The sequence below is a fragment of the Littorina saxatilis genome, linkage group LG2, assembly GCF_037325665.1.
Source record: "Littorina saxatilis isolate snail1 linkage group LG2, US_GU_Lsax_2.0, whole genome shotgun sequence".
Classification (NCBI taxonomy): domain Eukaryota; kingdom Metazoa; phylum Mollusca; class Gastropoda; order Littorinimorpha; family Littorinidae; genus Littorina; species Littorina saxatilis.
Genome location: NC_090246.1, coordinates 74,338,520 through 74,366,465, shown reverse-complemented (window position 1 = coordinate 74,366,465; position 27,946 = coordinate 74,338,520). Strand labels below are relative to the sequence as shown.

Below are 27,946 nucleotides of genomic sequence, written 5' to 3'. Positions count from 1 at the left end.
TGATATGTTTGGATTAAAAACACGTTCAGAAAGTTAAAAAGAATAGAGATATAGAAAAGCGTGCCTCCTCAGCGCAACCGCTACCGCGCCCTTTCTGGATTGTTAATTTCACTGCTTTTGCCACGAGCGGTGGACAGACGATGCTACGATCGAGTGTACTTGTTTGCTGTTGTTTTTAAAAAGAGTTCAAATGACGGGGTGTACATTCCACTTTCTGCACCGGTATTCAAGGGACTGCACTACTGAAGCCAAATTTACATTCTCTGTAAGCCTTACTTCCCTTGAGCAAACGGACTGCTCAATGCTTGGAGAGACGCGTTGATGTTCGTTTTCAACCGTTTCACATAGCTCTGCCGCAAAAAGGTCCAGATCTTGTTGGCTAGTTTGTTGCTGCACATTACAAAGTAAGCAGACAGCGAGGCCAAACAGGCGTTCATGGGAGGCAGCCTGAGCACAGGAAGGGGCGTGAAACGACCTCTCGAAGAAGACAAGGCGGAGGCGTCGCCAAGTGTATCGCTACACAGCGATGGAGAGAACGAGTTGCATACTCCCAAAAGGTTTTGACAGTAGGATTTCTTGTTTTGATCAATCTTCATCATTGGTCTAAAACAAATAGTGATTAACTTTGGTGATGTTGAACATTAGCGTTGTGAATTAATAGTTTGCTATCCAGGGGCATTAGGCCAAAAAACTAGGTAGAGGCTACTGTTACGCCTTTTTCAAGTCGTAATTCGACTCAGAAATTCTATAGTTACGGCATGACGTCATTTTACTGTCGTAACCCGCTCACTGCAGGCTCACTACACCTTTTCCACGAGTCGTAGAGTCACTCGGCCATACTTTGATTACGGCGCGGCGTGATCCTACCCGGACATTCTCTAGTTACGACATGACGCCATTTTACTATCGTAACACGCTCACTAGAGGCTACGGTTACACCTTTTCCACGTCATAGAGTCAGTCGGCCATACTTTGATTACGGCGCGGCGTGATCCCACATATCACTACACTGAGGGACATGCGGCAGTTACGGCATGACGCCATTTTACTGTCGTAGCCTGCAGGCCTACTGTGTAACCCGTGACCATTTTGAAGGGTAGGCCACTCACCTGTACGTTATCATTTGTTTCACGATTTGTGCAATAATGCATCCTCTGAACACTTGGGTGGGGGGGGGGGGGGGTAGGAGAGAGAGAGATGGATGGATCACCATAAAGGAAGAGAGAAAGAGAGAGAGGGAGGTGGGAGAGCGTCTGCAGGGTTCGCGACGACCGAACGTAGAGCTGGACGAACGCGTTCGTTTCAAAGTCCGAGATAACTTTTTGCAACCTGTCGAAGCCGGACTCGAACGTACTTCCTACTGTCAAAACTGCTTCGCTGTGAAGTCCGCCTATCCATGACTAAAATAAACCGGCCTGCATACGGGTAGAAACGCACAACCACTACTAATGAACTGTTGAACACGTCTGTCCTCATTCGACCCACGCTTTAAAATGGCCGCCCAAACCGGATCAAACCGGAAGTAGAGCGCGGCCCTGGCGGGGAAATGCTTTGTGGCGTAATCAAAGCAAAGAAGGGAAAAGTTACGGGCGGCGTAAGTGTAGCCACTGCGAAAAAAAAAAAATTGTCTGTTTCTGGTAACATGGCTAAAAAATATAGGGTCGGTAGGTCGGGATTATTTTTTTTTATTTTTTTTAATTTTTTTTTTTTAACCACAAAATAATGTAGACCAATAAAACTAACTTTAAAAATCGCGCAAAGAGACTGGATTCACTATACATAGAGACAAGACACTCAACACATTTACAAATCGTCAGCGGACTTTCGTTTTCACACGTTTTTGTTGTTCATTTTCTCACACTGTCCATTACCACCAAAAAAAATAAAAAAATTGTTGAGTTTGGAAAAAAAAAGTTTAGGGTCGGCGCCGAAATTTAGGGTCGGTCGGGTGACCAGAAACAGACAATTTTTTTTTTTTTGCCTTATAACATTAACAAACATATTGACTTTTTTGTTTTGTTTGTACAACTTACATTACAAGTCACTTATAAATTATATCAAAGCAAAGAATACATTCTGTGAAATTAATTGACGGATTGAGGCCCAAAATTAAGCATTATTTATTAATTTGATCGATATGATCGAGGTAAATGGCATGTCTAAGATGGAATTTTGAAATAGTTGTCACAATCGGTTGAGCTAGTGTTTTCCTTCAAAACATGTTGAACATAACCATTAACTTGCTAATTTTTAGAATGAAACTACTTAACTCTCTCTTTAGGCCACTGAACTGTAATAGGGTAGATCACTAGATGCATCTATAATTCCGACAAGCTGAGTTTATTGCTTGATTCTCAGAGCTCTAATTGTCTAAATCATACAACTTAGCACAAATGACTTGTGTGGCAAAAGCAGCGAATTCCATTAGCCATTCTTGCTTTAAAAATATATATATATGTATTTTTTTAAAGGCTGTTTTTGTAAATGTTGAAGGTATAGGTGTGTTGTCCTCAGCCTGACCAGGTGGGATCTAATTCCGACAAGAACATACTCTACTAGTACTAGTAGTAGTACAGATAATATAGGATATTGCACTTGTGCATTCTGTGCCAATTCATTCAACATGACAAATGCGTATCAATTAATCATTCATCAGAAATGATCCAGAAATGTATTTTCTGACATGCTGACATGTTTCTACGTTCTTTTTATCATGCTCATGTTTTGATTATAATTTATACTGAGAGTTTCTATGGCGCGTGTTGTATTTACCATGTAGTGGTCAGAGTTAAATCCAGTTTCCAGAAACTTAATTTGTATCGAAATCCCACTGATGAGATTTTTCTCAATTTTGATAAAACATTTCCAGCATATTTAGTTAAAAGTTACTATGTGAAAACTATACTTCCCAAACAACCTATTAACCTTCATGTCACTAGTAACCATTGGAAACTATGTTCATCAAATTATCTTTTGTGCCCCTTGAATTTGAAGGTCTTTGAAGACTGCAAATTTCATTTGTTTCACTTGTGAGAGCCATTGACAGATTGAGGCAGTGACAGAGCAACAGACACACAAGGCCAATTTTCTGCGACATTTGACGTTAGTTTGTGTCGCAACGAAAGGATTCGTCCATGACATTAGGTCATCAACCGATTAGTGAATAGCATGCGTATGAATGTCATGAATAGGTTGTTGTGATGTGCAAGTCTTGTCATTGATGCTACCGGGTAAATCGGTCGGATTCATTTAGGTACAGGAAGAATTGGTCGGAAATAGATGTGCACATCCTAGATACTGGGTCACAACTATGGGACATGGACACCAGGAAAAAAAGTAGGACTGAATTGAGTGAAATACTCTTTTTTAAGTGCAAAAGACATGCCTGTATCTTTTTCTGTCAAAGAGAGGACCTTTCATATCGGGGTTTCTTTAGAAATGACAATTAGACACATGCAGTACGCTCTATGTCGTGGGTTACATGGTTTCCACTTTAGGCTTCAATATCCCACAGGAAAGAACTTTAGCTCAGTTATTGCATGTGGCATGTGGACAACATTGATAAATAAATATGCAAACATGAAAGTTTGAAATTACAAGTTTCCATAAGTTAACTAGATCGAAGTAGAAAGTGGAAACCGTAACCCACGCAATTTCCAGGTGCAAAAGTTTTTCTTGTAGGTCAAATGTAGCAACTAGCCTTTTGGGCACCCTTTTGGGTTTTAATACATGATAGAAAGATTTAAGTGAGCAAAAAGTTTTCGATCTGTGCTCACTGGGTTTATGTGTATAGAGATAATACTGTCGTGAGTTACATGGAAACCATAGTTCGTAATGTCTTTTATTTCCAAAGAAAATAACTAAAACTTGATTATTGCAATTTGCATGTGGACAACATTGATAAATAAATATGCAAACATGAAAGTTTGAAATTACAAGTTTCCATAAGTTAACTAGATCGAAGTAGAAAGTGGAAACCGTAACCCACGCAATGTCCAGGCGCAAAAGTTTTTTTTGTAGGTCAAATGTAGCAACTAGCGTTTTGGGCACCCTTTTGGGTTTTAATACATGATAGAAAGATTTAAGTGAGCAAAAAGTTTTCGATCTGTGCTCACTGGGTTTATGTGTATAGAGATAATACTGTCGTGAGTTTCATGGAAACCATAGTTCGTAATGTCTTTTATTTCCAAAGAAAAGAACTAAAACTTGATTATTGCATGTGGACTACATAGATAAATAACTATGCATACATGAAAGTTTGAAATTTTCAAGTTTCCATAAGCGACAATCCTAAATGAGAGAATTAATCGATTGTCGATCGTGCGTTGCAGAAGAATCGAAAATTTCATAATGGCGCCGATCATGAGAACACATGTGCTGCTCAAACTTTGCACCAGATCAAGCTTTAATCAGCAAAATATCGCAAAATTCGTCGATGAATATATGCTACAATTGTCAAAAAAGATTTTACAGGTCTCAAACAGTGAAGATACAGCGTGGTCTGTCGTGAGTTACGTCTCAAAAACCGGAAACGAATACGATTGGGTGGATAAATTCTCATTGTCTATTCACATGACCGGGTCAAACGTCATGAATGGAACTTTCGACGGTGTTCCCGCGATCTCACAACGCGTGTGTGATAGGCAATGCGGGATTTGTCGTCTGCTGTGGCCATGCTTTCGTGGGTTACAGATGGAAACGAAACAAGGGTGGGGTACATTCAAGCGCGATTATAAGCTGAAATAAATTTGTTTCCTACCGTAGTGCTGTGTTTTGAAAACCTAAATGTTGTTGAAATAAATAAATAATGACTTTGAATAACTTTGAGGTTTCCTTTGTTCAGCAGATCGCATTTTTTGATGAAGTTGAAACCGGAAACGACGGTAACCCATGATTACGTGTTTTCTTTGCCGATCAAACTCCCAGAAGAAGAAAAATAGATGTAATTCTTGAGTGTGTATGTCGAGAATAATCCTTCAGCTGACCCATAAACATCACAATAAAATTCACAGAGCTTTATTCTCCATTATGTACAGCTGCAACACAGACTGGTGTATTTTTGTCCCAGTTTTAGGTGCTGTTTTGGGGGCATTTTGGCTAAAAATTAAATCGTTTAAAACCCACAGCAATGTTTGGAAACCCAAACTTGGTTGTTACAGTAAGTCAAATCCATCCCCTTTGACATCAAAGCATCCCCTTTGTCATCCATTGCTCAGAGATATTGTGACAGTCATTCAAAGTTGACAACCCATAGTATTTCCCAGTATCTAGGACGTGCACAGATACATCGATCTAGTAGGTCCTATATATATGACCATCAGCCATCTAAGATCCATGCTGGCGGCCCACAGGTGAAATGACCATGCAGACAGTACGTGTTCTGTGTGAAAGGTTACAATACTAAGTCACCGTTTTCACACAATTGCAGAAATATATCTGACACTTTTTTGTTTTATATATATTTTGTTGAATCTAAAACTGATTTAAATTGCAGGAAACGATTTCAATCAACTTCCAAGTACATTGTGAAAACGTTATTTGAGGAAGGTGCCAACAGCGATGTCACTATTCACGCGCTTGGAAAAGACTGGCGTCTGCACAGACTCTACCTCTGTCAGGTATCCATCTTTTTTTTACTTTTGGTACAAACACACACATGCTAACAAACACACCCACACACACATACACAAACAAACACACACACACACACACACACACACACACACACACACACACACACACACACACACACACACACACACACAGACACACACAAACACAGACCTAGACTAACACACACACAGACACACACACACACAGACACACACAAACACAGACACACACACACACACACACACTAACAGTAACAAACATGGAAACACACAGAAACCAAAAGACAGAACTTTACATATGATACAGGCCAAACTCACATTCAAGATTGAAGCACAACACTACAGTACTAGTATTTTCATTGGAATCTTAGTCATCTGCGGTGGTTTATTTCAGCAAGATGTTACAACTTTTTCCAAAACTTAGACAGCCAATTAAATACTAGTCTAAATGTCCAAGTCAGCCTGGCAGGTACCAGGCCGGAAATAAACACTTCTCTTGGTCTGAACGGATAAGGGATGGTCCAGGTACTGGCATTTTAGGCCAACTTTGCAGCCACAAGCAGTGAATGAAGAACAGGTCTTTCCCAAGCCTTGTCTCAGCGTGCATTTTCCTGTTGAATAGAACCATGCACATAAAGTAACAGTTTGCGAATGAGTAAAAGCAGTCATGAATGTTTGCATGCTTTTAAGAGTACGTGTTTGCCATGTGAATGTTGTAAAGTAGTTGTGGAAGCAAACCACACCGAAACCTTCAAGGTTTCTTCATGTTATGGATTTTGTCTCAGAACTTGTTCAGTGTGGAAAATGTTTGTGTGTGTACGTGTGTGTGGTAGTTTCTGTTTGTGTTTGCAGGCTGAAAGAAAAGTTTGCTAGGTGTGTTGTGTGTTTTAGGGCTGCATGTGTGTTTGTGGAAGTTGACAGTCTGGAGTAAAGTGTGATAGGGTTTGTTCTGCACTTGTTATGCTGTTTAAATTTGGTAGCACAACATATACTAATTGCACTTGCTGTGTTGAAGTTTGCCTCTTTCTGAGCGTCGGTTTTTGAAGATAAGAAAAGTGGGCTTGCAGAACAGATAACAGGGACAGAAAGGGTACTGGCATTGGCAGGTTAGATACCAAGCTCAGGAACAATAAAACTATTCAGGTTTGATAAAACAATTTTTTTTTCAGAATTAGAAACTGTACTTCTGCACATCATTTCTTCTTCTTCTTCTTCTTGTCGATCACTCAGATGGAAACGCCGGTTCTCCGCGGCACATCATTTGATTTCATGAGCATACTGAAACAGTTAAAAAATCATGCAGCTGGACAGAAAAAAATGATCAGTATATATAGTTCCACATTTACTTTTCACTTCAGAATTGGTCATACATGTAGTATGTTGTCAATGTAGGGGTAGACAAGTAGCAGGAATGTATGCCACTCTGCGCTTTTGCAAGATGGAGAATAGAGGCTTGTCTGGAACACATTGAAGGCCGTCTTGGCATGTGCTGCATGCAAAATATTGGGCACAGCTTTCCCCTTTTCCTCCTTTTCTTGTGCATGTCCCCCCTGAACAGAAGGCGAAGAACAAGGACGTACTTGAAATTGAATTCTCTATTTGGTGATGAGTTAGGCTGAAGATTTTTTTTTCTTTTCTTTTTTTGTAGAGAAAGAAGGGATCATAGTTCCAAAGTTAATTGTCTTTACTGAAGAAGAGGTTAATCAATCATAGTATGCATAGACACATTTTTTTTCTCAAAATTTGTGTATAAATTTTAATACTGATGGACAGGAATATATAACCTCTTCAGGGTTTTGTCTGTTGCAGTGTCATTTGAAGTGGCTGAACTTTTTTTGCTAGACGCTGGTCATGTGAAACATTGAATTCAGTAGTCAGTCAGGCATGTGACTAAGAGGAGTGTAGGATGAAAATTGCAAGCAGACATCTGAAAAGTGGCACTGTTCAACAAAAGAATAATTTTGTAGTTTGTTATCTGATGAAAAAATTGAACACTATTTTGATTGAATGCTGTCACTTTTTGAAAGCTGATGTGATCTGTCCTAGTGATTATGACAACGGCATTATTTTGATATTATCAAATGATGTGTTCTCTGATGATCCAAGCTGAACATCTGCAAGTGCCAAGTAATACACAGTTTTTCTTCTGGCCTTACCTTTCATCTTCCTGATCTACATCCCATTTCAACCTGCCCTTGTGTATGACTTAAGATTATCAGTTAGACATCAAACTAATTTAAAGCAGCAAAAGTTTGAACACTCTCTGTTCTGATGAAACTAATTAAGCTTACCCCCGTGATGGTTGAATGGCAGCACCAGCTGTCGCTTGCTGGCAATCATGATGTCTTGACGGAGACAACAGTGGGTGTTCGGACAGTCAGTGTCCGTCAGGCAACACCAAGCGTAGCCCTGTTGTCATGATTATAGACATCTTTTGTGTCAAAACTTTACAACTATACAAGATGCTTATATGGTGAAAAAGGCAGTTATCCTTGTCTTTGATATTTACTCACACACACGCACACGCACACGCACACACACACACACACACACACACACACACACACACACACACACACACACACACACACGCACACGCACACGCACACACACACACAATGCACATAAATGTACAGGCAGACATTCATGACACAGAGGTTTGTCTATATCTGGTTTGTGTGTTTGTGTGTGTGTTTGTGTGTGTGTACAGAAGTTAATGCATATGCATTGACAGAAGCTAACTTACCACAAGAGCCAGAGTGATTAGTATCATAGATGTCTTCATCTTGGCAGACCTTTAGTACTTGATACAAATTGCAACAACATGATCTGCTGCCAGATTTGTCTTATTTGTAAGGTTTGAAAGATATAAGCCAGAGACACTCCTGCATTGTCTTATCTCTCATGATGTGGGATTGCCCAATAATTTGAGAGAGAAAAAAAACACTGATAAGGAATTTCAGGTGTATTTGGTTGAAGACATGACTATTTTATCCAGTTTTTTTGTGTGGCTTTTGAGCTGAGAGATTAAAGAGGCTGTCTGGACTTTAAATGCTCATGAAGTTGTTAGTCCAGTAGCTTTTGTGTCTTGAATGTCACCCTGTTTATTTCCCCAGGCACTTGTTTGATTAAAGTATAGAGATGTTAGGAATTGGTAGTTTCTGATGAAAGCACTATTCTGTGTTTGTGCAGTGCAAGTACTTTGACAGCATGTTCAATGGCGCATGGTTAGAGTCAGACCAGTCAACCATCAACATTGAAATCAGTGATGAAAACATCACCTGTGAAGGTTTGTATCTGTTTATTATTTGCAGTGTTTCAATTTTAAGTTGACTCTTATAATTGAATAATTGATTGATTTTAGCATGATCAAAAAATTGACTGGACCGTCTTGTGCAAATTTGATGAATGGACTACACCCTGTATCAATCTGTGTGTACACTCTTGTGTCAGTGCTGAAGTGATCAGAATTTCTTACAGAAGACAGATAAACATGTACAGTGGAACCCCTCTCTTAAGACTTTCATAAATCTGAGAACGTCTGGTCTAAAAAAAAAAGGAGGGAGTCTTAAAATGGAGGTTATGTCTTAAAAGGGAAGAGTCTTCTTCTGCGTTCATGAGTTGAAACTCCCACGGCTTTCACGTGTATAACGGGTTTTACCCCGCCATTTAAGCAGCCACACGGTGCTTTCAGGGGAAGGGATTAAGAGTCTTAATTAAGGAGTCTGAATAAGGCCTGGGCTGCACTGCTTTCCATCATCTAATGAAATGATTGATTGTGTGTTTCAGCTCTCAAGATTGCTTTCAAGTCTCTGTACACAGACAATGTGTTTGTCAAGGCAGTGCAGGCGGTGGGTGTGCTGGCTGCTGCTACCTTCCTTCAGCTTGTGAGTTTTGTGTACCGCCTCTTCTGCAGTTTCATGTGTACCTACACGTGAATGTACCTAAAGCTAGAATTTTGGGTGTTAAAAACAAAAGTCTTGAGCAAGGAAAAGTTACATTACAATTTCACCTAAGGAAACTAATGGTTTCAACTTCAAGTGAGATATACGTTCATAGACCTCCATTCCCTTTGTGCCAAGATTGTCCTGGCGGAAGGAATTGGTTACTTGATCTAGAAGTAGAAGCTTCCCTAAGCTTCCTTTTTTGTGGTTAAAAAATGATCAAGAAGACTATAGAAGACTATTCTTACCTTCATGCGGTTAACTTGCTTTAACATTGTAAGGTCTTGTAAGTGCTGTAACTGACGAGAATATCTCAGAACTGAGCAGAAATGGGCCGTTTTCTCATGCTACTGTACCTTGAGAAGTTCTATGGTGTCAACTCCTTTCCAGTAAAAGTCAGCAAGTAATGTATCGATTGAAAACTGTATTTCCCTTCTTTGATCCATGTGATGTCAGAGGCCAACTCAAACCCACATTTTTGGCGGTTGGTAGACACTACAAAACAGTGCATGTTTGTGTGTGTTCAGTCGTTAAAAATACACAGATCTCGACAGTCATTATTCACCTTGACCCCTAGCTTGGCTCAGAGAACAATAACTGTGTAAATTGTCATATTTTGGTCAACAAAATTTTGGAGAACATGTAATAGTATGTTTTGTTGTTGCCCTTTTTCAGTCACAGAATAGCTTATGAGGGTTGACAAATTGTTTTGGTGTGTTGCAGGATCCTCTGATTGAGCACTGCAAAGTGGTTATGAAGGGCTGCGTCCAGTAAGTTCTCGTCCTGCTGAGTGATTTAAGATTCAGGGGTTTAATTAATATGTTGTTTCAATCAAACATAATGTAAGGTTGTCAATAACTAGCCTGGGTGTCTATTCTACAAGCTTATACATGTATGTGAAAATTGTGTGTGTGTGTGTGTTGGATGTGCGCACGTGCATGCTTGCGTGTGTGTGTGTGAATTTGGAAGTCAAGATGCTATATATCTGACAGAATTGTATAGGTCTGTGATAAAGTTTGATAAAGGGATTAAAGCACTTGATGTGTCTGAATGAACAGGTTGTAGAAAGCTGGGTTTTTACATTCTGGAGTGCTTAATTATCTTGTTTCTGTGTTAAATGGAAGCCTGCAGTAAACTGTCGTGCAAAGGACTAAACGTAAAGTGCCTTCTCCTGTTTCAGCTTCAAGACGGTGTGTCCATTCCTTAGCGCAGCTGAGCAGTATGGCCTGATGGAGGTGAAAGACGGTTGCCTGAAATGGCTACAGCACTGTCTCATGGCACCAGGCAACTCCCCCATGCTCTCAGACATCTGGTGAGTTTCCCCTTCTGGTTTATCAGGCTATGGGTATCTTGTTTGTCTGTTTGCCCACTAAAAAGACTACTGGGTCGAAGTACAGTAATTGTTACATTTTGTTTTGTCATAAATTAAACATTCCAATAACCTGCCATTCTTGTTGTTTGATTCATAATTTTGGAACATTAGCAGTGTATCTGTTTTGGGAATTTTATTAGGTATCCTTTTCAAATTCTATTCATCAGATGGGTTTTTTTGCGAGCATGACAGCGACAAAGTCCAGAAGCACTTATTCAATACGTAACATCAGAAGTTGGTAAATTGTATGGGTAATAATAACACCAGGCTCATTTGAACAGACGCCTCACCACTGTTCCTGATTGACCCGTAAAATGTATGCAGATTAAAGTATACAGGAAATTAGTATTTTGGTATGGTGGCTGTTTGTGTTCTGTTACAAAGATGCATAGATTTACAATAATGGCAAATGTGATTAATGCAATTACATGATTTAATTTGGAAGTTCTCGCTGAATGTGCTTGAATAATTGTTGTCTGAACCCCTTTTGTAGGTTTGAATTGCATGTTAAAAATTTGACAGCTGTTGCACTATTTGTAGGTGGAAATTTGATATGACTAGTTTGTGCATTGTAAATGCTTGTGATAAGATTGAGGGGAGACTGTTTGTTGTAAAATTGATGACAGGTTTGTGACACGTGTGTGCTTAGTTTTCACATGTTGAAATGTTTGTTGAATGAAACAGTGTAGATCTGTTGATGAGTTTGCTGGACAGTAAGGAGCTGTGGCTCCTTCAGGTAGAAGTGGATGTCTACACGCTGCTCAAGAAGGTACACCATTTTGTCTTTGATGATCTGTCCTTGTCAACAGTTTGAAGAAAGATTTGTTAATGTGAATTAAATAACATATTCTTACTCCGAATCACATTAGCATTGAGTCACCTGAGATGCTTATCACTGAAAAACGCTTACCCGGCTAAAAATTTTAAAGGGAAGCAACCCCATCACCAAAACGAAAGTGAAAGTAGCTTGGTAATGGGCCAGCACACTGGGAGTTACCTCCCATACGGGTGTGTGCCACGTCACTTCCTCTAGGAACACGTGCCTATTTTCATACGTCTTTTTCACCTCGGAGAGGACGGTTCACTTTTTGACGCTCTGTGGCTGACCTTGTGTGTTTGAGTGACACCCGCCGGCCACGTTACCCAGCTTTTCTGCTCGCCTTGCCTTCAGTTTGGTGAGCTCGTTCCCGTTTGTTGTTGGTTGTTTGCGCTGTTTTCGTTACTGTACGTTGTCCGTTTTTTGCGGACTTGTGTGTCAGTGACTTGCGTGTTTCGCCATTTTGTTGTGTGAGTTAGTTAGCTAGCTCGTATGACTTTGCTCGTAGCTCTGCGTGCCCCTTTCTGTGTTGGGCAAGTGTAGCTATAGTATTTTGTTGACGCGAAAGTGTGTGTGTTTACTGTGTTTTCAGTCGTTTAGACTTACGTTTCAGTAAATTTTTTCGCGTTGCCACGTGTTGTTGACCGGCGTGTCAGTGACTTGCGTGTTTCGCCATTTTGTTGTGTGAGTTAGTTTTCTGGCTCGTGTGACTTTGTTTGTAGCTCTACGTGCCTCTGTTTTTGTGGGGCAAGTTTAGCTATCGTATTTTGTCGACGCGAAAGAGTGTGTGTTTACTGTGTTTTCAGTCGTTTAGACTTACGTGTCAGTAAATTTTTTCGCGTTGCCACGTGTTGTTGACTTGTGTGTCAGTTACTTGCGTGTTTCGCCATTTTGTTGTGTGAGTTAGTTTACTAGCTCGTGTGACTTTGTTTGTAGCTCTACGTGCCTCTGTTTTTGTTAGGCAAGTGTAGCTATCGTAATTTGTTGACGCGAAAGTGTGTGTTTTTACTGAGTTTTCAGTCGTTTAGACTTACGTTCAGTAAAATGTTTTCGTGTTGTTTACATGGATTTGACAGCATGTCTGATTCAGACAAGCGCTGTGGCAAGTCGGACCCAAGGGGAAATTTAAGCCTTAGGCTTCTTCTTAAGCAGTTTTACTTGTACAGACCAAGAACGTAGCACTTTGTTGTCTGACCTATTTCGGCGCCTTGCGCTGTTACTACTTCTGCTATCTTTTGCGGCGCCTAGCGCTACTGTTACGTCTGCTCCGGTTCTCTACTACGGAGACTTCGTCCTCGTTGTTAGCACCTGTGCAGGGTGCGTTGGTTCCTTTCTGTTTTAGACACTGGTTCCGGAAATCCGCAGCTTGGTGCAGGCAGAGTTCCAGCGTTCCGTCGCCAGTTGTTTGGCGTTTCCGGCATCTGGCAGTGACGTCCGGGCGTTGGCTTCCGTGTCTTTGCCTTCCATTTCCGGTTTGGAGCAGCGTCCTCCCTCTTCAGCTGCGGCTGGTAAGCAGAGCTGGTCCGATAGCCCTCGTGAGGCGCCTGGACGTTCTCTCTCGGGAGACAGCTCTTTCGCTTCGGGTCACGACCGATACCATGCTGATCTTTCATTTCCGGCGATAACCTACGAGGCCCCGGATTTGATCGAACAGCGGCGGCAGTCGGTTTCGGCTGCCGCATTTCCGGCACTTGCCGGAAGTGATGATCCGTCCGCTCCGGCACGCTACGGCGGTCGCGGCAGGATGGAGTATTCACTGACTTCCGGTCCTTCCGGATCGCGAAGTCAACCAGTGCAGCCTTCGTTTCCGCATTGCGCGGTTCCGTCGGCTACACTACCGGCTCTCGCCGGAAGTGATGATCCGTCCACGCAGGCACGCTACGGCGGCTGCGGCAGGATGGAGTATTCACTGACTTCCGGTCCTTCCGGATCACGAAGTCAACCAGTGCAGCCTTCACTTCCGCATTGCGCGGTTTCCGACGGCTACACTTCCGGTTTCGGCCGGACACGCTGCTTCCTCTTCTGGTGCTTCCTTCCGGATACCAGTGGGTGGATTCCAGCGTACGCCTTCCGGCCTGTTAGTGCCTAGGCTTGAGCAGGCATCACTCCACTCTGATGGGGGAGTGACGTCAGCTCATCCAGCTCCGGTTTTTCCGGATAGTCGTCCTGCCTACCCTTTACCTTCACAAGGTTCTGGGCTGCAGGATGATGTTCGTGCACAGGCAGTTCCGGTTTCCGGTTTGCCTGGGCATGCTTCTGCTTCCGGAACTGGTGTTTTTGGTTTCAGTGCAGCCTTCGCTTCCGCATTGCGCGGTTCTGTCGGCTGCACTACCGGCACTCGCCGGAGGTGATGATCCGTCCACGCAGGCACGCTACGGCGGCTGCGGCAGTATGGAGTTTTCACTGACTTCCGGTCCTTCCGGATCACGAAGTCAACCAGTGCAGCCTTCAATTCCGCATTGCGCGGTTTCGTCGACTACACTTCCGGTTTCGGCCGGACACGCTGCTTCCTCTTCTGGTGCTTCCTTCCGGATATCAGAGGGTGGATTCCAGCGTACGCCTTCCGGCCATTTAGTGCCTAGGCTTGAGCAGGCATCACTCCACTCGGATGGGGGAGTGACGTCAGCTCATCCAGCTCCGGTTTTTACGGATGGTCGTCCTGCCTACCCTTATCTTCACAAGGTTCTGGGTTGCAGGATAATGTTCGTGCACAGGCATTCCGGTTTTCGGTTTGCCAGGGCATGCTTCTGCTTCCGGAACTGGTGGTTTTGGTCATGGTTCCATGTGTGACTATTCTGATGCTCCATCAGTGGTCAACGAGGAGTCTCGGGGCGTGTTTCCGTCGAAGCTCAAGTCTGTTCTTGACATCGCGGCGGAAGTAGCGTCTCGTTTTTTCCCCGAAGGGGTGGTGGCTGTGGACTCTTCCGCTCCGTTCGATCCTTCGGCCATGGCGGACTTCCGGCCGGCACAGGGAGATGTTTCTTCCTTCTGGTTCGCCGAGTCTCCGTCAGTGGCTTACCATCTTTCGCATTCGCTGGTTCGTCCAGCACATGCCGGGAGTGGTATTCGGCCAGTGCCTGTTCCGTTACTGCTTCCTTTTGGTCCAGTTCCGGAATCAGCTCAGCAGTGGGTGGCGTCGGCTTCTCAAGCCTCTTCCTTTGTGCCTACGGGCAATAGGAAGCTTAGCTTGCCCACTCAGAGCCAGAGCTGGCTGGCGTCTTTTGCACTCCCTAGGGCTACCCTTCCGGTTCCCCGGGAATTGCTGCCTCTTTTGGCTAAACCGATCAAGCTTGATCTGGTTCTGCCGGTTTCTGAGGCTTCCCTCCTCTCTGCTGAGGAGGTTGGACGTTGGCAGATCGAACTGTCCTCCGTTGCGGAGACTCTTGTTCGGACTCTGTATCGGGCATTGATCGATTCGCTGGTTCCTTTCACTCTCAGTGAAGAACAAAATGCGGACGATGTCTCTGCGCTTTTTTACCGCCTTGGCCAAGGTCAATGAGGAACAATTGCGTCTTTCCTCTCTACAGTACACCCAAGCGGTCCTCTGTAGGAGGGATCTCTTCCTCTCGCAGTCCCAGTTCACGGAGCTGGCTACTAGGGAGACCTTGAGAGTCTCCCCGGTCTCAGAGGAATCTCGCTTCTGTTCTCTGGCAATGGATGCCAGACAGAAGGAGATTCAGTCGAACAAGGACAGTCAGTTCCTCGACTTCACTCTGCAGGGGGTGAAACAGTCTAAGCCTTCTAAGCAAAAGCAGGCTCAGACATGTCGAACCTCAAGCCAGCTCAGAAGCGGCAGGCTCTGCCGGTCGCTCGTGGCAGGAAGAAGAGGACGGCATCGGGGAGGGGGTGCGGCGGCTCTGGGAGTAAGCCACACCCCCAATGAAGCGCTCCCGATCTCACCCCCCTCCCGCCTTCCACCTTGGTGATGGCGGGAGGCCCCTCCCGTGCGCTTTCTCGTTGGATGTTGGTAGTAGACAGCCAATGGATTGTGGGAGTGGTGAGATCGGGCTTCCGCCTGCTCTGGCGGGAGGAAAAGGCGCCTCTTACCCGAGTGCCACCCCGGTTCAAGCCCATCTTCTCGCAGGAAGCATGTTCCGTCTTGCAGTCGGAAATTGCCTCCCTGGAGCAGAAGGGCGCGGTGGAGAGAGTTCGGGTCCATAGCTCCCTGGGATTTTAGGGCGTCTTTTCGCCGTTCCCAAAGCGTCAGGAGGACGGCGTCCCGTGTTGGATTTATCTCTCCTCAACACTTTCTTGAGTGAGATAAAAGACAAGATGGAGACGCCAGCCTCGGTCCGAGACTCTCTCCGCCCAGGAGACTGGGTGACCTCGATCGATCTCACGGACGCATACTTTCATTCTTATGCATCCGGCCGACCGGAAATGGCTTTGTTTCCGGTGGGGAGATCAGATCTACCAGTTTCGCGCACTCCCTTTCGGGCTGTCCCTCGCACCATGGATTTTCACCATGGTGGTGAGACAGGTCTGTGCACTGGTGAGGTCCTAGGGTATCCGCCTGCGGGTTTATCTGGACGACTGATTCATCATGAACCAGTCCCAGAGCGGCTGTTCGCAAGATACCCTGATGGTTCTTCGAGAATCCAACTTGTTGGGGTTCTCGATCAACCAGGGAAAGTCGGAGCTGACCCCGTCACAGACATTCACTTATCTGGGGATGTCTTTCGACACGGTCGCGTGGACTGTCCAGCCTTCTCAGAGAAGGGTGCACAAGCTCCAAGCTCAGATTTGCTCCACTTTGCCTCTCCTGATAGCTTCCATCCGTCTGGACTTGGTGGCTCGCTCGCATAGAGCGTCCACCTCGTCAGTTTATGCTTCCCACTGGAAGGCATGGACTGCCTGGTGTTCAGCTACAGGGGTGAGTTCGGTGGCTCCCTGTTCAATGTCACTCGCAAAGCGCTGGTTCTTCTTTTGTTGGCAACGGCCCGACGGGGTAGCGAGGTCCACGCCCTATCGGGTCAGCCTGGAGATATCTCCTTTTAGTCGGACGGTTCCGCATCTTTGCGTTTCCGGCCCGATTTCCTGGCCAAGAATCAGTCTCCGGGGCAGGCCTCTCCGCTGGTTAGAGTTAAGGCTCTGATCAGCGCGTTGGCCCCGGATGACCTTGATTCGGTCAATTGCCCTGTGAGGGCTCTTCGTCTGTACTTAGCCCGGACTCAGCCGTTTCGGTCTAGTTCTCAGAAGTTGCTGTTTATCTCGCCCTTTTCTAGGCGCGAGTAAGATTTGTCGAAGGTATCGTTGGCCTGGTGGGTGTCCTCGCTCATTAAGCAAGCTTATGAGTGGAGTCGCACAAAGAGGGGGGGGGGGGGGGTCATGCCCTCCTTGCCACTTGACTCGGCCCGAGCCCATGAAATGAGGGTGTGGGCATCCTCTCTGGCAGTACTGCGCTCCAGATGTCTAGAGGAGGTGCTGACAATTGCGTTTTGGCGTTCTGAAGATGTTTTCATAAACTTTTATCTTCGGGACGTCTCGGCTCTTCGACAGGATGGCTCCAGAGGCCTTCCAGCTCTCATAGCAGCAGGTCAGTTCCTGTCCAGAACTTGATGGTGAGTTTTGATTCATTTCTAGCCCACCGCCTTGTTGATGTTATCTGCTAATGTGATTCGGAGTAAGAATATGTTATTTAATGGAAAATTTCCTAGATAAATTTTCATTTAATTAATATACTTACCCGAATCACATACTGTATTCCCTCCCACCTGCCCCGCGTATGGTTTTAAGATTTTTAAAGCCGTATGAGAATAGGCACGTGTTCCTAGAGGAAGTGACGTGGCACACACCCGTATGGGAGGTAACTCCCAGTGTGCTGGCCCATTACCAAGCTACTTTCACTTTCGTTTTGGTGATGGGGTTGCTTCCCTTTCAAATTTTTAGCCGGGTAAGCGTTTTTCAGTGATAAGCATCTCAGGTGACTCAATGCTAATGTGATTCGGGTAAGTATATTAATTAAATGAAAATTTATCTAGGAAATTTTCCATTATATCTATTACGTATTTTATTTTAAATTTCATGCAGAGGAAGCCCAAAGTAAGAGCTTTTTGCATCAAAATTGACTTATTTGATGCACATTGTTTTTAATATATTGTTATTTTGATTTTGAGGTGCTTGTGTAGGCTTCTTAACTACGTGGTTTCTGTTTGTGTAGCATTTTAAGAAAGTAAACATTCCCATTGGAAGACAGCACACATTTACACTTGAACATAGTTTTTTACAGTCTACGGTTTTATGCATTCATTTGTTTGACCAGAAAGTGGAGATCCGGCTAGCAAAACTTTCATCTGACTTAACTTTCTAGAAAGTTTGAAATATAAAATGTATCTTTGACGCACATGACTTGATTTTCATGTAGGTTTTATTATGCATCTTGTCTAAGGCTGAAGTTACAATTGGCTAAATTTGAATAAATGCTTAGGCAGAGTGTGTTTCTGAGATTGTTAGAACAGTTGGCTTGGTCAATGATTTTTTTTCTTTCTTTTTTTTCTCTCCGTTTGTTGAATTTTTCTCCCTTTTAGTCTTTGATTTTGAAAGCCCTTGTCTAGCTGCCGATGACAATGCTTCCTGTCCCACGTACCTTGGTCCATTAGTGACTAAATGTGTTGATTCGCCGATCCCCAGCATATTTCAAATTATTATAAATATTGTATTTTCATGCATTTCCAGTGGATGTTCCTGCGCTTCAATCCATCATGGTCAGGGAATGATGAGGACCTGCACAAAGACTGCAAAGATTATTTCAAGCAGCAAGAACAGGGTAGGTGACTTGGCTAAAGCGCAGACATACCTTGCTTTTTGCACAACTGACATCAGAATTTCCTTTTTTCAAAAGAGAACTCTGGGAAAACTGGTGTAAGGATTTTAAACAAAAGTCAGAAACAATGCCAAATCTGTTTTTACATAATCTAACAATTAGATCTGGAGGGAAAGCAAGAATGGCATTGTATGGTTTGTATGGTTTCTTGTGTTTTTTTCAAATTAAAGTACAAAAGTTTGAATATGGTGCGCTCAATGCACTTACATCAAAATACAGGCTGTGGTTAGGCTGTGTGACAGAGGTGCCTATATTTACACGTGAACAGACTTTATCACTGCGTGGTTGTACTGTTAAGCTTTCAAAAACATGAAATGGTGAGATCAGCAGAAAGTTTCGAAATATGTATTAGCATTTGGATTTTATCTGACAAGCATTACCAGTAATACATGTACTAAAATATCTGAAAACATTTGTGCAGTGCTTAATCCACAGTGCTAATCTGCCTCGTTTGTCTACCAGAAAATGGATGCTGTTTCTTAGAGACTGAAAAGGGACGGAACTGCATCCCCATGTTTGAAAAAATACGCTGGATGTACGTCGTCGACCATCTCTCCGCCGTTCAACTGATAAAGGATGACCAGATTTTGCCCATCAGTGAGTGAAACGAAGTGAAAGAGAGAGGATGAGCGTGTGTCTGGTTTGCGCGTCTGTGTACGTGTTTAGAAAAATGTGCCAACATACGCATTGCCATGTGTTTAGGAAAAATTTGCCTGCAAACGCATTGCCATATTTTGGGGAAACTGTGCCTGCATACGCATTGTTGTATGTTTAAATTATGATGTAAAATGAGCCTTCACGTGTATGTGCATTTCAATTGTCTGCCTATCTCTTGTGTCTTTGTTCTGTGTATTTATGTTTGTCTGTGTGAACATGCATACTTGTATTTTCTTGTTGCAGAAAGCATTTCTGGTTTGAAACATGCTTGCCTCCTTCAGTCCTTGGCTAGAAGAGTCATCCAGTTCTTTGAACTGCTGCTTTCTTGTCCTCCTTCCATGATGTTGCTGCTGTCACTGTATTTGATTATGTTGATCTGTTGTGTCACTAACTACCAAAAGCAGGTGTGTACAGTATGAGTGGCTCTGTTGCAGGCTGGGTGGACCCCTATTTCAAGTACTGCTGGTTGCATCATCTGAGAACAGAGCAAGGAGACGACACAGGGTAGGTATCCATGTTTTGCTGAAGTTGCTTGATGCACATGAAAAACAGAACCGCCATGTGTGATATCGCAAGTGTATGTCTGTGTTACTTTGCCCTTTGTCAATGTCATGCTCTGTGAATTTCTTGTGCCTAAATGATGTTGTTGAAGGAGCATATGAAGACAAAAAGAGAACTGCAGTCTTGGAGAGAGCTTTTCATCATTCACTGATTGTGGAATAGTTCTAAATTATTTCAGTTGATAAAGAACTGAAAAGATGGATTTATTTTCATAAATCATCATTAATACCACAATAATTATAGTGATTATGGCCTGTTTACTTACTATGTTCTTGTTCATACCTTTGTGGCAACTCTTGCAGGGGAGAGAAAACTTTCCAGATGTATTGCCAAAAACCTAGGTGCTTGTCTCCCTTCATGTAATGTTTCCTAATCTGCAGCTGAACAGAACAGTAGTGTTGGAATCACCTGTATTGCAGTGTTTCAAGTCAGGCTTGTTATAGATTCAGTTGATGATCTGTTGTAGTACACTGTTGAATGTCAAGCTTATGTTATAAGATCAGTGGATGATGTGACTGTTTCAGACCTACTGACCTGAGCGAGGAAGATTTCTACAAACACGCAATGAGATGTGGACGAATCATGCTAAGAGAACAGGAGGTGTGTTCCTTTGCTCTTTACAGGCATTTCATGTTATCTGGTTTTAGATTTGACTTTTAAAAGCTTCCTGGAAATGTGTTCCATACCTACTTTTGCATGCACACAAAAAAATGATGTGAACATTTTTTTGTTGCTTTTGTGTGCGTGTGTGTATTTGAGTGTGTGTGTGTGTGTGTGTGTGTGTGTGTGTGTGTGTGTGTGTGTGTGTGTGTGTGTGTGTGTGTGTGTGTGTGTGTGTGTGCTTTCTGAGATGTTTTCAGTTGGCAGGTTTTCTTCCAGATGATTTTCATTGCTTTATTTAACAAATTCTAGTTTAAGTTGCCTGCTGTGATGGTGTTATTCCCAGTGTGTCTTCTCAGTTCTGATTTAAGTTGATGTGATTGCCGTTCGGATATATGTGACTGAATGTTTCAGTATCACTGGCGCTGGCTGGGCTATCAGTATGGTCTGGACTTGCTGTTTACTCTTCGCAACAAGTAGGCACAATTCATTATGTTTCAATCAAATGAAACTCTCTCCAGAGAAGGAATATTTGGTTTGAATGAGTGACTGTTGAATAAGTATTTCATACTTTTTTCATCTATCAATCACCAAAATGGTATTATTGTCACTATTATGTAACTTTATTTGCTTTTTTGTTTTCTAAGTTAAAACAATAATCTACTTAAACTTTCTGTGATTGTTCTTGTGTTAGTTGATTTGCTCGTCACTCAATAACACCACAAGTTTTTCATTGTAAAATACATGTGTATGACATACTATTTGCAGCCATTTGCTGTATGTGCTTATTTTTTTCTGGAAAATTCCTATTTCACAGATCTAAATACCATAATAATGAATGCAAGTTGATAAGACAAGGTCTTGCAATGTTTCTGGTATCTCTGTATTATAAGACAGCAATGATGAATGGATTTTGTACTCACCTAGGGTACAAAGCAAAAGGGTGAAAAGCAAATTGCTGGCAACTTTTCTTTGAAATGTTTTGCAAATTAAATGAGAAAGGTATGAAAAGAAAGCGACTTGCTGTTTTCACGAAAACTGCCAGCTGATTCACGCTAACTCAGTAGAAAAAAATGCCAATTCTGCACATTTTCAGTTATGGGATTCAACACAACATGACAATGTGTATATGAATTGCAGGACAGTTTCCGTAAGGCGTAACACTGGTTCCCTGCACAAGTTTGAAGGGTCGCTCAGTCAGCAGAAAGATCGCAGATTAATGCTGCATCTGAAAGTTGCCCAGGTGAAGAAGAAGGACATCGGTTGCAACAGTCATACCAAGTCCTCAGGCATCTTCAACCTCTTGCTTACTAATGATGATATTGTAAGTGTTTTTTAAATTTTATTATTGTCTATTTATTTATTTAAATAATTGTTGTTGTTTTTTACTGGGTTTATTGGTTTGGGTACCAGTTATTTCATCAGTGTAGTTCTCAGGCTTCATCTTCGGTCACTGTCGCTTACTTCTTTGATCCTACGCATTGGTCTGACTCATAGCTCAGATCTACCTCCTGATAGTTTTGACATGTAGGAGGTCTTTTGGCCATCAAACGTTCCACTGAGTGGACAAAGCCAGAACAGTTTGACCTATACCTAGTTTTAATCCAGGTCAAACAGGCTATAGGCTATAGCCTGGGAGCAACGCTGCCTCCTGATATCTTGTCTGTGCATAAACAATAGATTCATGAGCCTTACTTTACTTGCATGGGTGTGCTGTCATCTGGTCTTTTTCTTTACCTTTCTTCTGGGCGACTGAGAATTGCTTTTTAACTTTGTTGATTGAGGGGTTTCGATTGGTGTTGTCCAAGTTGTAGCTTTCAGTTTCAATACAAAGTTAACATTTTTCCTGCAAGATCAATGTCCATGTGGGTATATCTAAAACGTGTTGCTGTCAAGATCCAACAAGCTGAATTATTTGAAATGAATCTTTGTATGATGGATTTTTAACATGACACAAAACATAAGATACTTGAGTTATTTACTCTAATGTGTTAGCTGAATGATTTAATTTTTTGTTCTCTCTTTCGGCAGGAGTTTGTGCTGTTGACTCTGGACTCGAACACCAAGTTCCCACTACAGGTGACCATGCATCTCCTGTGCACCACCCCCTCCCTTCCCTCCCCCTCCCTGGCCGTCCCTCCCCAACCTGTTTCCGTCATTCCCTCCCACGAAGACGTCACCTCACCTTCAGCGACCAGCTCAGTGGGTGAGGATGAGAGGCAGGGGTGTGAGCAGAGCGCAAAGAGGAAGGAAGAAAAGGAAAGACTGTCAGGTGAAGCGGCACAAGGAGGAGGAGGAGAACCTTCAGGTGACCCATGTTTGGAGGGACCAAGGACTAGTCAGTCACGGTTGTCATCAAGGTCACTGGCCGGTGTCGTGGCTCGTTTGTCTGGATCGGTGTCTGCATTTTCACCCATACGTGACTCTGACAGGCCTGGGCAACAAGAATCAAGCGGTTCTTCGGACATCTCCCCAGCTCCTTCATCCTCCTCCTCCATCTTAGTTCCATCCTCCGTATCTTCCACAATGAATCTTCCTTCCAGGGTCTACTCCTCAGCTGCATTGCTTGGTGCCAGGACCGCTACTGTCAGCGTCGCGTCCAGGTCGTTGTCCTTTGCCTCAGCATCCGTCTCATCATCTTCTGTTGTCGTGGCTACCTCTGGTTCTTCCTCTGCTCAGGCCGAAGCATCTGCAGGTCGTGCTGCATTTTCTACAGAGCGTGGTTCATCTCCATCAGGCCAGTGGTTGCATAGGCACCGTCCGGGCTCCAGGAGAGTCGCACAGCCGCAACTGGGAGATCAAAGTTAGGCAGCCGCTGCAGTGTATGTTCTTAGGAACGATGGACTGTCAGCAGTTGTTTGTGTAAATTGTGTGTGTGTGTGTGTAAACTCTGTATGTGTGTGTGTGTACATGTGTGTGTGTGTGTCTGTGTGTGTGTGTGTGTGTGTGTGTGTGTGTGTGTGTGTGTGTGTGTGTGTGTGTGTGAATAAAAAAAGAGAGCAAGTGTAAGAAAGAGGAAAAAACATTTGAGTCTGCATATGTTACATTGTGCTTGTGTGCTTGTTTTGCTCTCCATTTGACAAAAACTGCCAATCCTGTCAGACTTGCAGAGATACTAACACGGAAATGATATACATGTGTTTTTTCATGTGTATGAGTGTGATTTAGTTTTTTTGAGCTGAATTGTGTTTGTTTGTTATGATTTGTACACAGGCTACAAATACACTACTCACAAAAAGTTAAGGATCACTATGAGAACACAGGTGCTCAATAAAATCAGTTCGCTACTGTTATTTATTTCTCAGTCAAACCAAATTGTTATGAATTCTTGTTCAGCTGTAAGTGGGCGATGTTGTGTTAGTGGGAAAATTGCACGGGATTCCCTACTACTGAGCTTGGTAGCAAAAGAAAAAGCGGAAACTTGCGAAAAAAGACCTTGTTTTGGACCGTTCAGCCCGAACACATTGCACAAGCCACATGGAAAAACCATTATGCACGTGCAAGCACTGCTGTTTATGTGTGAGATGCTGTCACTTGCTTGGCTTTTTGAGAAGACATACCACCAGTATTAGGCATTATCTGACAATGCCTCCACGACGAAAATTGAACAAGTTTGAGAGGGGACGAGCTGTTGCATGGTTCCAAGATGGTGTCCCCAAGCGAGAAGTGGTCAGGCGACTTCACGTGTCCATCTCGGTCATTGTCAGACTGATTCAACGTTTCACAGCCACTGGGAGGGTCCAGGAAAGACGCAGACCTGGGCGACCAAAGAAGACAACTCCACGTGAAGATCGTCTCATTGAACGACTAGCCTTGCAAACAAGAACAGCCTCTTCCAGCATTATTCGAAGGCAGCTGAGGGTGGCTACTAACACCAACATCAGCCAGCAGACCATAAGGAATCGCCTTCATGGGTTTAACCTCCGTTCTCGTCGCCCAGCTGTACGGCCACGCTTAACTCCAGCCCATAGGGCAGCACGCCGCGCCTTCTGCAGAGGTCACGTGAGGTGGACACGTCAGCAATTGTCCCAGGTTCTGTTCAGTGATGAATCATGTTTCACCCTGAACCACAACGACAACCGACTGAGGGTCTGGAGGCGCCAAGGGGAACGCTACATTGACGCCACTGTCCAAGAAAAGGTGGCCTTTGGTGGAGGTTCTGTAATAGTCTGGGGGGCCCTCAGACTTCACCACAGAACACCCTTGTTTCATGTACAGGGTAACCTGACTGGCCTCCGATACCGGGATGAGATCCTTCGACCGCTGGCTGTGCCTACACTGCAGCAGATGGGACCGCAGGCTGTCTACCAGGATGACAACGCTCCCCCCCTCAGGGCGAGGGGGGTCAACGACTAAATGCAGCAGTCGGGAGTCAACAGAATGGAGTGGCCAGCATGCAGTCCCGATCTCAACCTGATTGAGAACCTCTGGGATGAGTTGGATCGCAAAGTGAGGAGCAACCTCCCCCCTCCCAGGGATGTCCAGCACCTCTACCAGATGCTGCAGGCTGAGTGGCAGGCGCTTCCACAGAGGATCTTCACCACCCTGGTCAACTCTATGAGGAATCGCTGCGTTGAGTGCCAGAACAGCCAGGGCGGTTACACGCATTACTGAACTTTTGGGAGCATCTGAATGCCATGTCTTGTGATTTCAACGACTTTGTGAAATTAAATTTCGATACGTACACACTTTGATAAAATGTACATACCAAACGATTGCTTGAAATTGAAGGAAATGTTGTATCGTTATCACTAAAGCATTGAATTAAACGTTTGCCAAATACCAACGCATTGGCTTTCTTATTTGGAAAGTTATGAATTTGTGTGCAAGTGATCCTTAACTTTTTGTGAGTAGCTTAGTACGTGTATGTCAAATACAGATTATTATGTAATTGTACCTGTTTGTATACTGAACTACACACGCTAAGTCGACTATTAATTCACCAAACTCACCTGTGCAAGGCAGCATTTTTATTTGCTTTCCCTCAAAGCTTTATTTTTGTAACATTGTATATGAAAGATTTGCATAGCAGATTCTTGGACAGGCTTGTTGACGACTCTTCCGATTATGTCACATGATGTAATATGGTTATATATAAATGTCGAACAAGAAAGAATATTTATTTTCAATCTTTGAGGGTTTATATTTCTCACTTGGTGTGTGTGTGTGTGTGTGTGTGTGTGTGTGTGTGTGTGTGTGTGTGTGTGTGTGTGTGTGTGTGTGTGTGTGTGTGTGTGTGTGTGTGTGTGTGTGTGTGTGTGTGTGTTGATTGCAAAGGGATTCGGCAAGTGTGCCCTGACTTATAGTGTGTAAATTTAGCCTTATTTATGTTAGTAGAAAGAAGTTAAAAGCTGAATAACCTTTGAAAGAAAATATTTGAAGTTTCTATATACATAAAGATCACCACTAAAGGTGTTTTACTTTTTGAAAATTAGAACACGTATTCTTATGTAAGAAAATATGACCTCACAATAGGGAATTTGTAGTGCAGACCTAGTCTAACGTTATCCAAGGATACAGTACTGAACAATCCTTTATTCTAAAAGTTAAGTTTCTCTTCTTTCAAAGCACATTTTCCAAACTCATGTTACGCTATTTCCAAGTATTTGACAATACCAGTGATAGTTTCAAAAGTCAGAGACATCAGTTATTTTGCTGTTTACTCTCTATGAAGATCACTGCTTTGAAGATTTTCTGGTTGTCTGTAATGATATTCTTGACATTTAGAGACTTCTAAGCATATTACTTTTCAACAGTTGTCTTTCCTCATCTCTGTTTTTGACCTTCATTCACGCACAAACGCGCTAGTGCGCGCTCACACACACATGCACACACACACACACACACATACACACACACATACACACACACATGTACAGACAATCACCCCCACACATTTCTTCTGCCTACCTTCCTCATCTGAACTTTTTGTTTAATTTGTTTTTAAGGAAAAATATACATGTATTTTGAATTCTATTAGGTTTTATTGATTGGAGTCATTGTCACTTGGTCTCTTGTCTTAGAAATTCAATTTAGTGCAGAAGATTAATTTTCCTTGGATATATTGCAAGCTTGATTCTGACATCTGGATTCTTTTCTCTTGGCAATGAAAAACAAACTGATTATTCAAAAGCCGAAGGATCTTGTTTCATTTTTGTCTTTTTGCAGACTGATCTTTGTATCAGTTGCATGCATGCGTCAGGTAGTGAAAAATGTGTTTGGTTGCTCTTGCTGCCGTTTGAAAAGACAGGACTTTTTTGTTGTTGAATTAATTTATTTATTTCTGTTTCTTTTCCAACAAGTTCACTCTCGCAGTTATATCAGGATGTAGATTAAAAGAAACAAAACACACACACACACACACACACACACACACACACACACACACACACACACACACACACACACACACACACACACACACACACACAAAACCCACAACCAAACAAATAACGAATGAATGAAAAATGGAAAGAAAGAAAGAAAACACTTTGCCTTTCCCTAGAATTAGAAAACTCATCTGCTTTAAACTTCGCAATATTGCACAAGAAGTTCTCTGTTTTGAATTTAGTACCGGCTTCATCCAATCAGCATCACAATTCACTTTACATAATTACAACAAGAATATATCACTCTTTTCTTCTTTTTCTCTCGAGATTTAGGATGTACTGTTATTCTAAAAAAACAAAAACAAAACCAACACATTTTACCGATTTGACTTTTTGAGAAAAAAAAAGTTTTTCTTACGTGATGATGCACAAATTGCCAAGCCTGTTGACGACCAATTTTTCACTGTAATAAATGAAATTACAGTATCTTTACATTTTAATCATTTGAATTTTTGTTTTATCATGTGTGCTATAAATTATATTGTCTGTCTCTGCATCTGTCCTTTTTCTCCGTGTGAAATTATTTTTCTGTCTCTATTCGATTTGTCTCCACATTTTCTGATTATCTCCTTTATTGGGCCTTCTTTGTTTTCTTTTACTTCCATTTCTCTTTCTGTCCAAATTCCTTGTTCGTCTTCCTCTTTTATCTATTTTTTCTTCGTCTCCTTTTCGACATGCCCCTGTTCGCTGGTTTATATTTTTCTGTTCGATGGTATAGTCGGCAGGGTTACTTTCTCCTCCTCCTCCTCCACGACCACCATCTCCTTCTTTTTCTTTTTCGCTTTAATGGGCAGTCATTTTTACGACAAAGAGCATATGATCACGCAAAGAACAATACAGTATTGTCGTGGCGATGTCTTTTGTTTTCATCAGAATTCTGATGCTTCAGCGTCTTGGGATTTAATGATGAGGATATACTGCCACCACTTCCACCGCTAACACCCCCTTCCTCTCAAACCACCTCCCACCTATCCTCTACCCCCCTCCCCCCCCCCTCCCCCATATCGTCTCCAGCCTTTCTCTTTCTTCTCCGTCTAAAAAGTTCGCGAACACAATAAAAGGTTTGCTCGAGAGTTGATGCAACCATGAATGAGCAAATTGTCTGTTTGCCTCCAATAAACAGTTTCTGTAAAAGATGATAACCAGGTGATGGATAGGGTAGGTGGATTAT

At 42.9% G+C, this 27,946-nt stretch overlaps 2 protein-coding genes across 2 annotated transcripts; one reads left to right on the top strand and one right to left on the bottom strand.

Annotated features, from left to right (window-relative positions):
- The first annotated feature begins 277 nt into the window (after positions 1-277).
- LOC138959704 (germ cell-less protein-like 1) lies at positions 278-25,517 on the top strand. Its single transcript, XM_070331293.1, has 14 exons — positions 278-557; positions 5,495-5,618; positions 8,805-8,901; positions 9,402-9,499; positions 10,280-10,326; positions 10,737-10,868; positions 11,613-11,697; positions 18,421-18,511; positions 19,031-19,165; positions 19,660-19,729; positions 20,311-20,386; positions 20,801-20,862; positions 21,527-21,710; positions 22,418-25,517. Exons 1-14 carry the CDS (start codon positions 436-438, stop codon positions 23,192-23,194), a joined length of 2,100 nt encoding a protein of 699 aa, XP_070187394.1. The 5' UTR covers positions 278-435; the 3' UTR covers positions 23,195-25,517.
- On the bottom strand, positions 5,961-8,492 carry LOC138959705 (uncharacterized). The gene is made up of 3 exons (XM_070331294.1): positions 8,359-8,492; positions 7,904-8,021; positions 5,961-6,223 (listed from the first exon to the last, which is right to left on the bottom strand). Exons 1-3 carry the CDS (start codon positions 8,395-8,397, stop codon positions 6,057-6,059), a joined length of 324 nt encoding a protein of 107 aa, XP_070187395.1. The 5' UTR covers positions 8,398-8,492; the 3' UTR covers positions 5,961-6,056.
- Positions 25,518-27,946: the final 2,429 nt, after the last annotated feature.

What these genes read in the sequence shown, in the direction of transcription:
- LOC138959704 (XM_070331293.1), top strand. Translation starts at nt 436, where the DNA reads ATGGGAGGCAGCCTGAGCACAGGAAGGGGCGTGAAACGACCTCTCGAA. An exon ending in GTTATGAAGGGCTGCGTCCA is followed by an intron (nt 10,327 to 10,736) that starts GTAAGTTCTCGT and finishes CTCCTGTTTCAG; the next exon opens with CTTCAAGACGGTGTGTCCAT. An exon ending in CTGTTTACTCTTCGCAACAA is followed by an intron (nt 20,863 to 21,526) that starts GTAGGCACAATT and finishes TATGAATTGCAG; the next exon opens with GACAGTTTCCGTAAGGCGTA.
- LOC138959705 (XM_070331294.1), bottom strand. Translation starts at nt 8,397, where the DNA reads ATGAAGACATCTATGATACTAATCACTCTGGCTCTTGTG. An exon ending in TAATCACTCTGGCTCTTGTG is followed by an intron (nt 8,022 to 8,358) that starts GTAAGTTAGCTT and finishes TCATGACAACAG; the next exon opens with GGCTACGCTTGGTGTTGCCT. An exon ending in GCCATTCAACCATCACGGGG is followed by an intron (nt 6,224 to 7,903) that starts GTAAGCTTAATT and finishes TCTATTCAACAG; the next exon opens with GAAAATGCACGCTGAGACAA.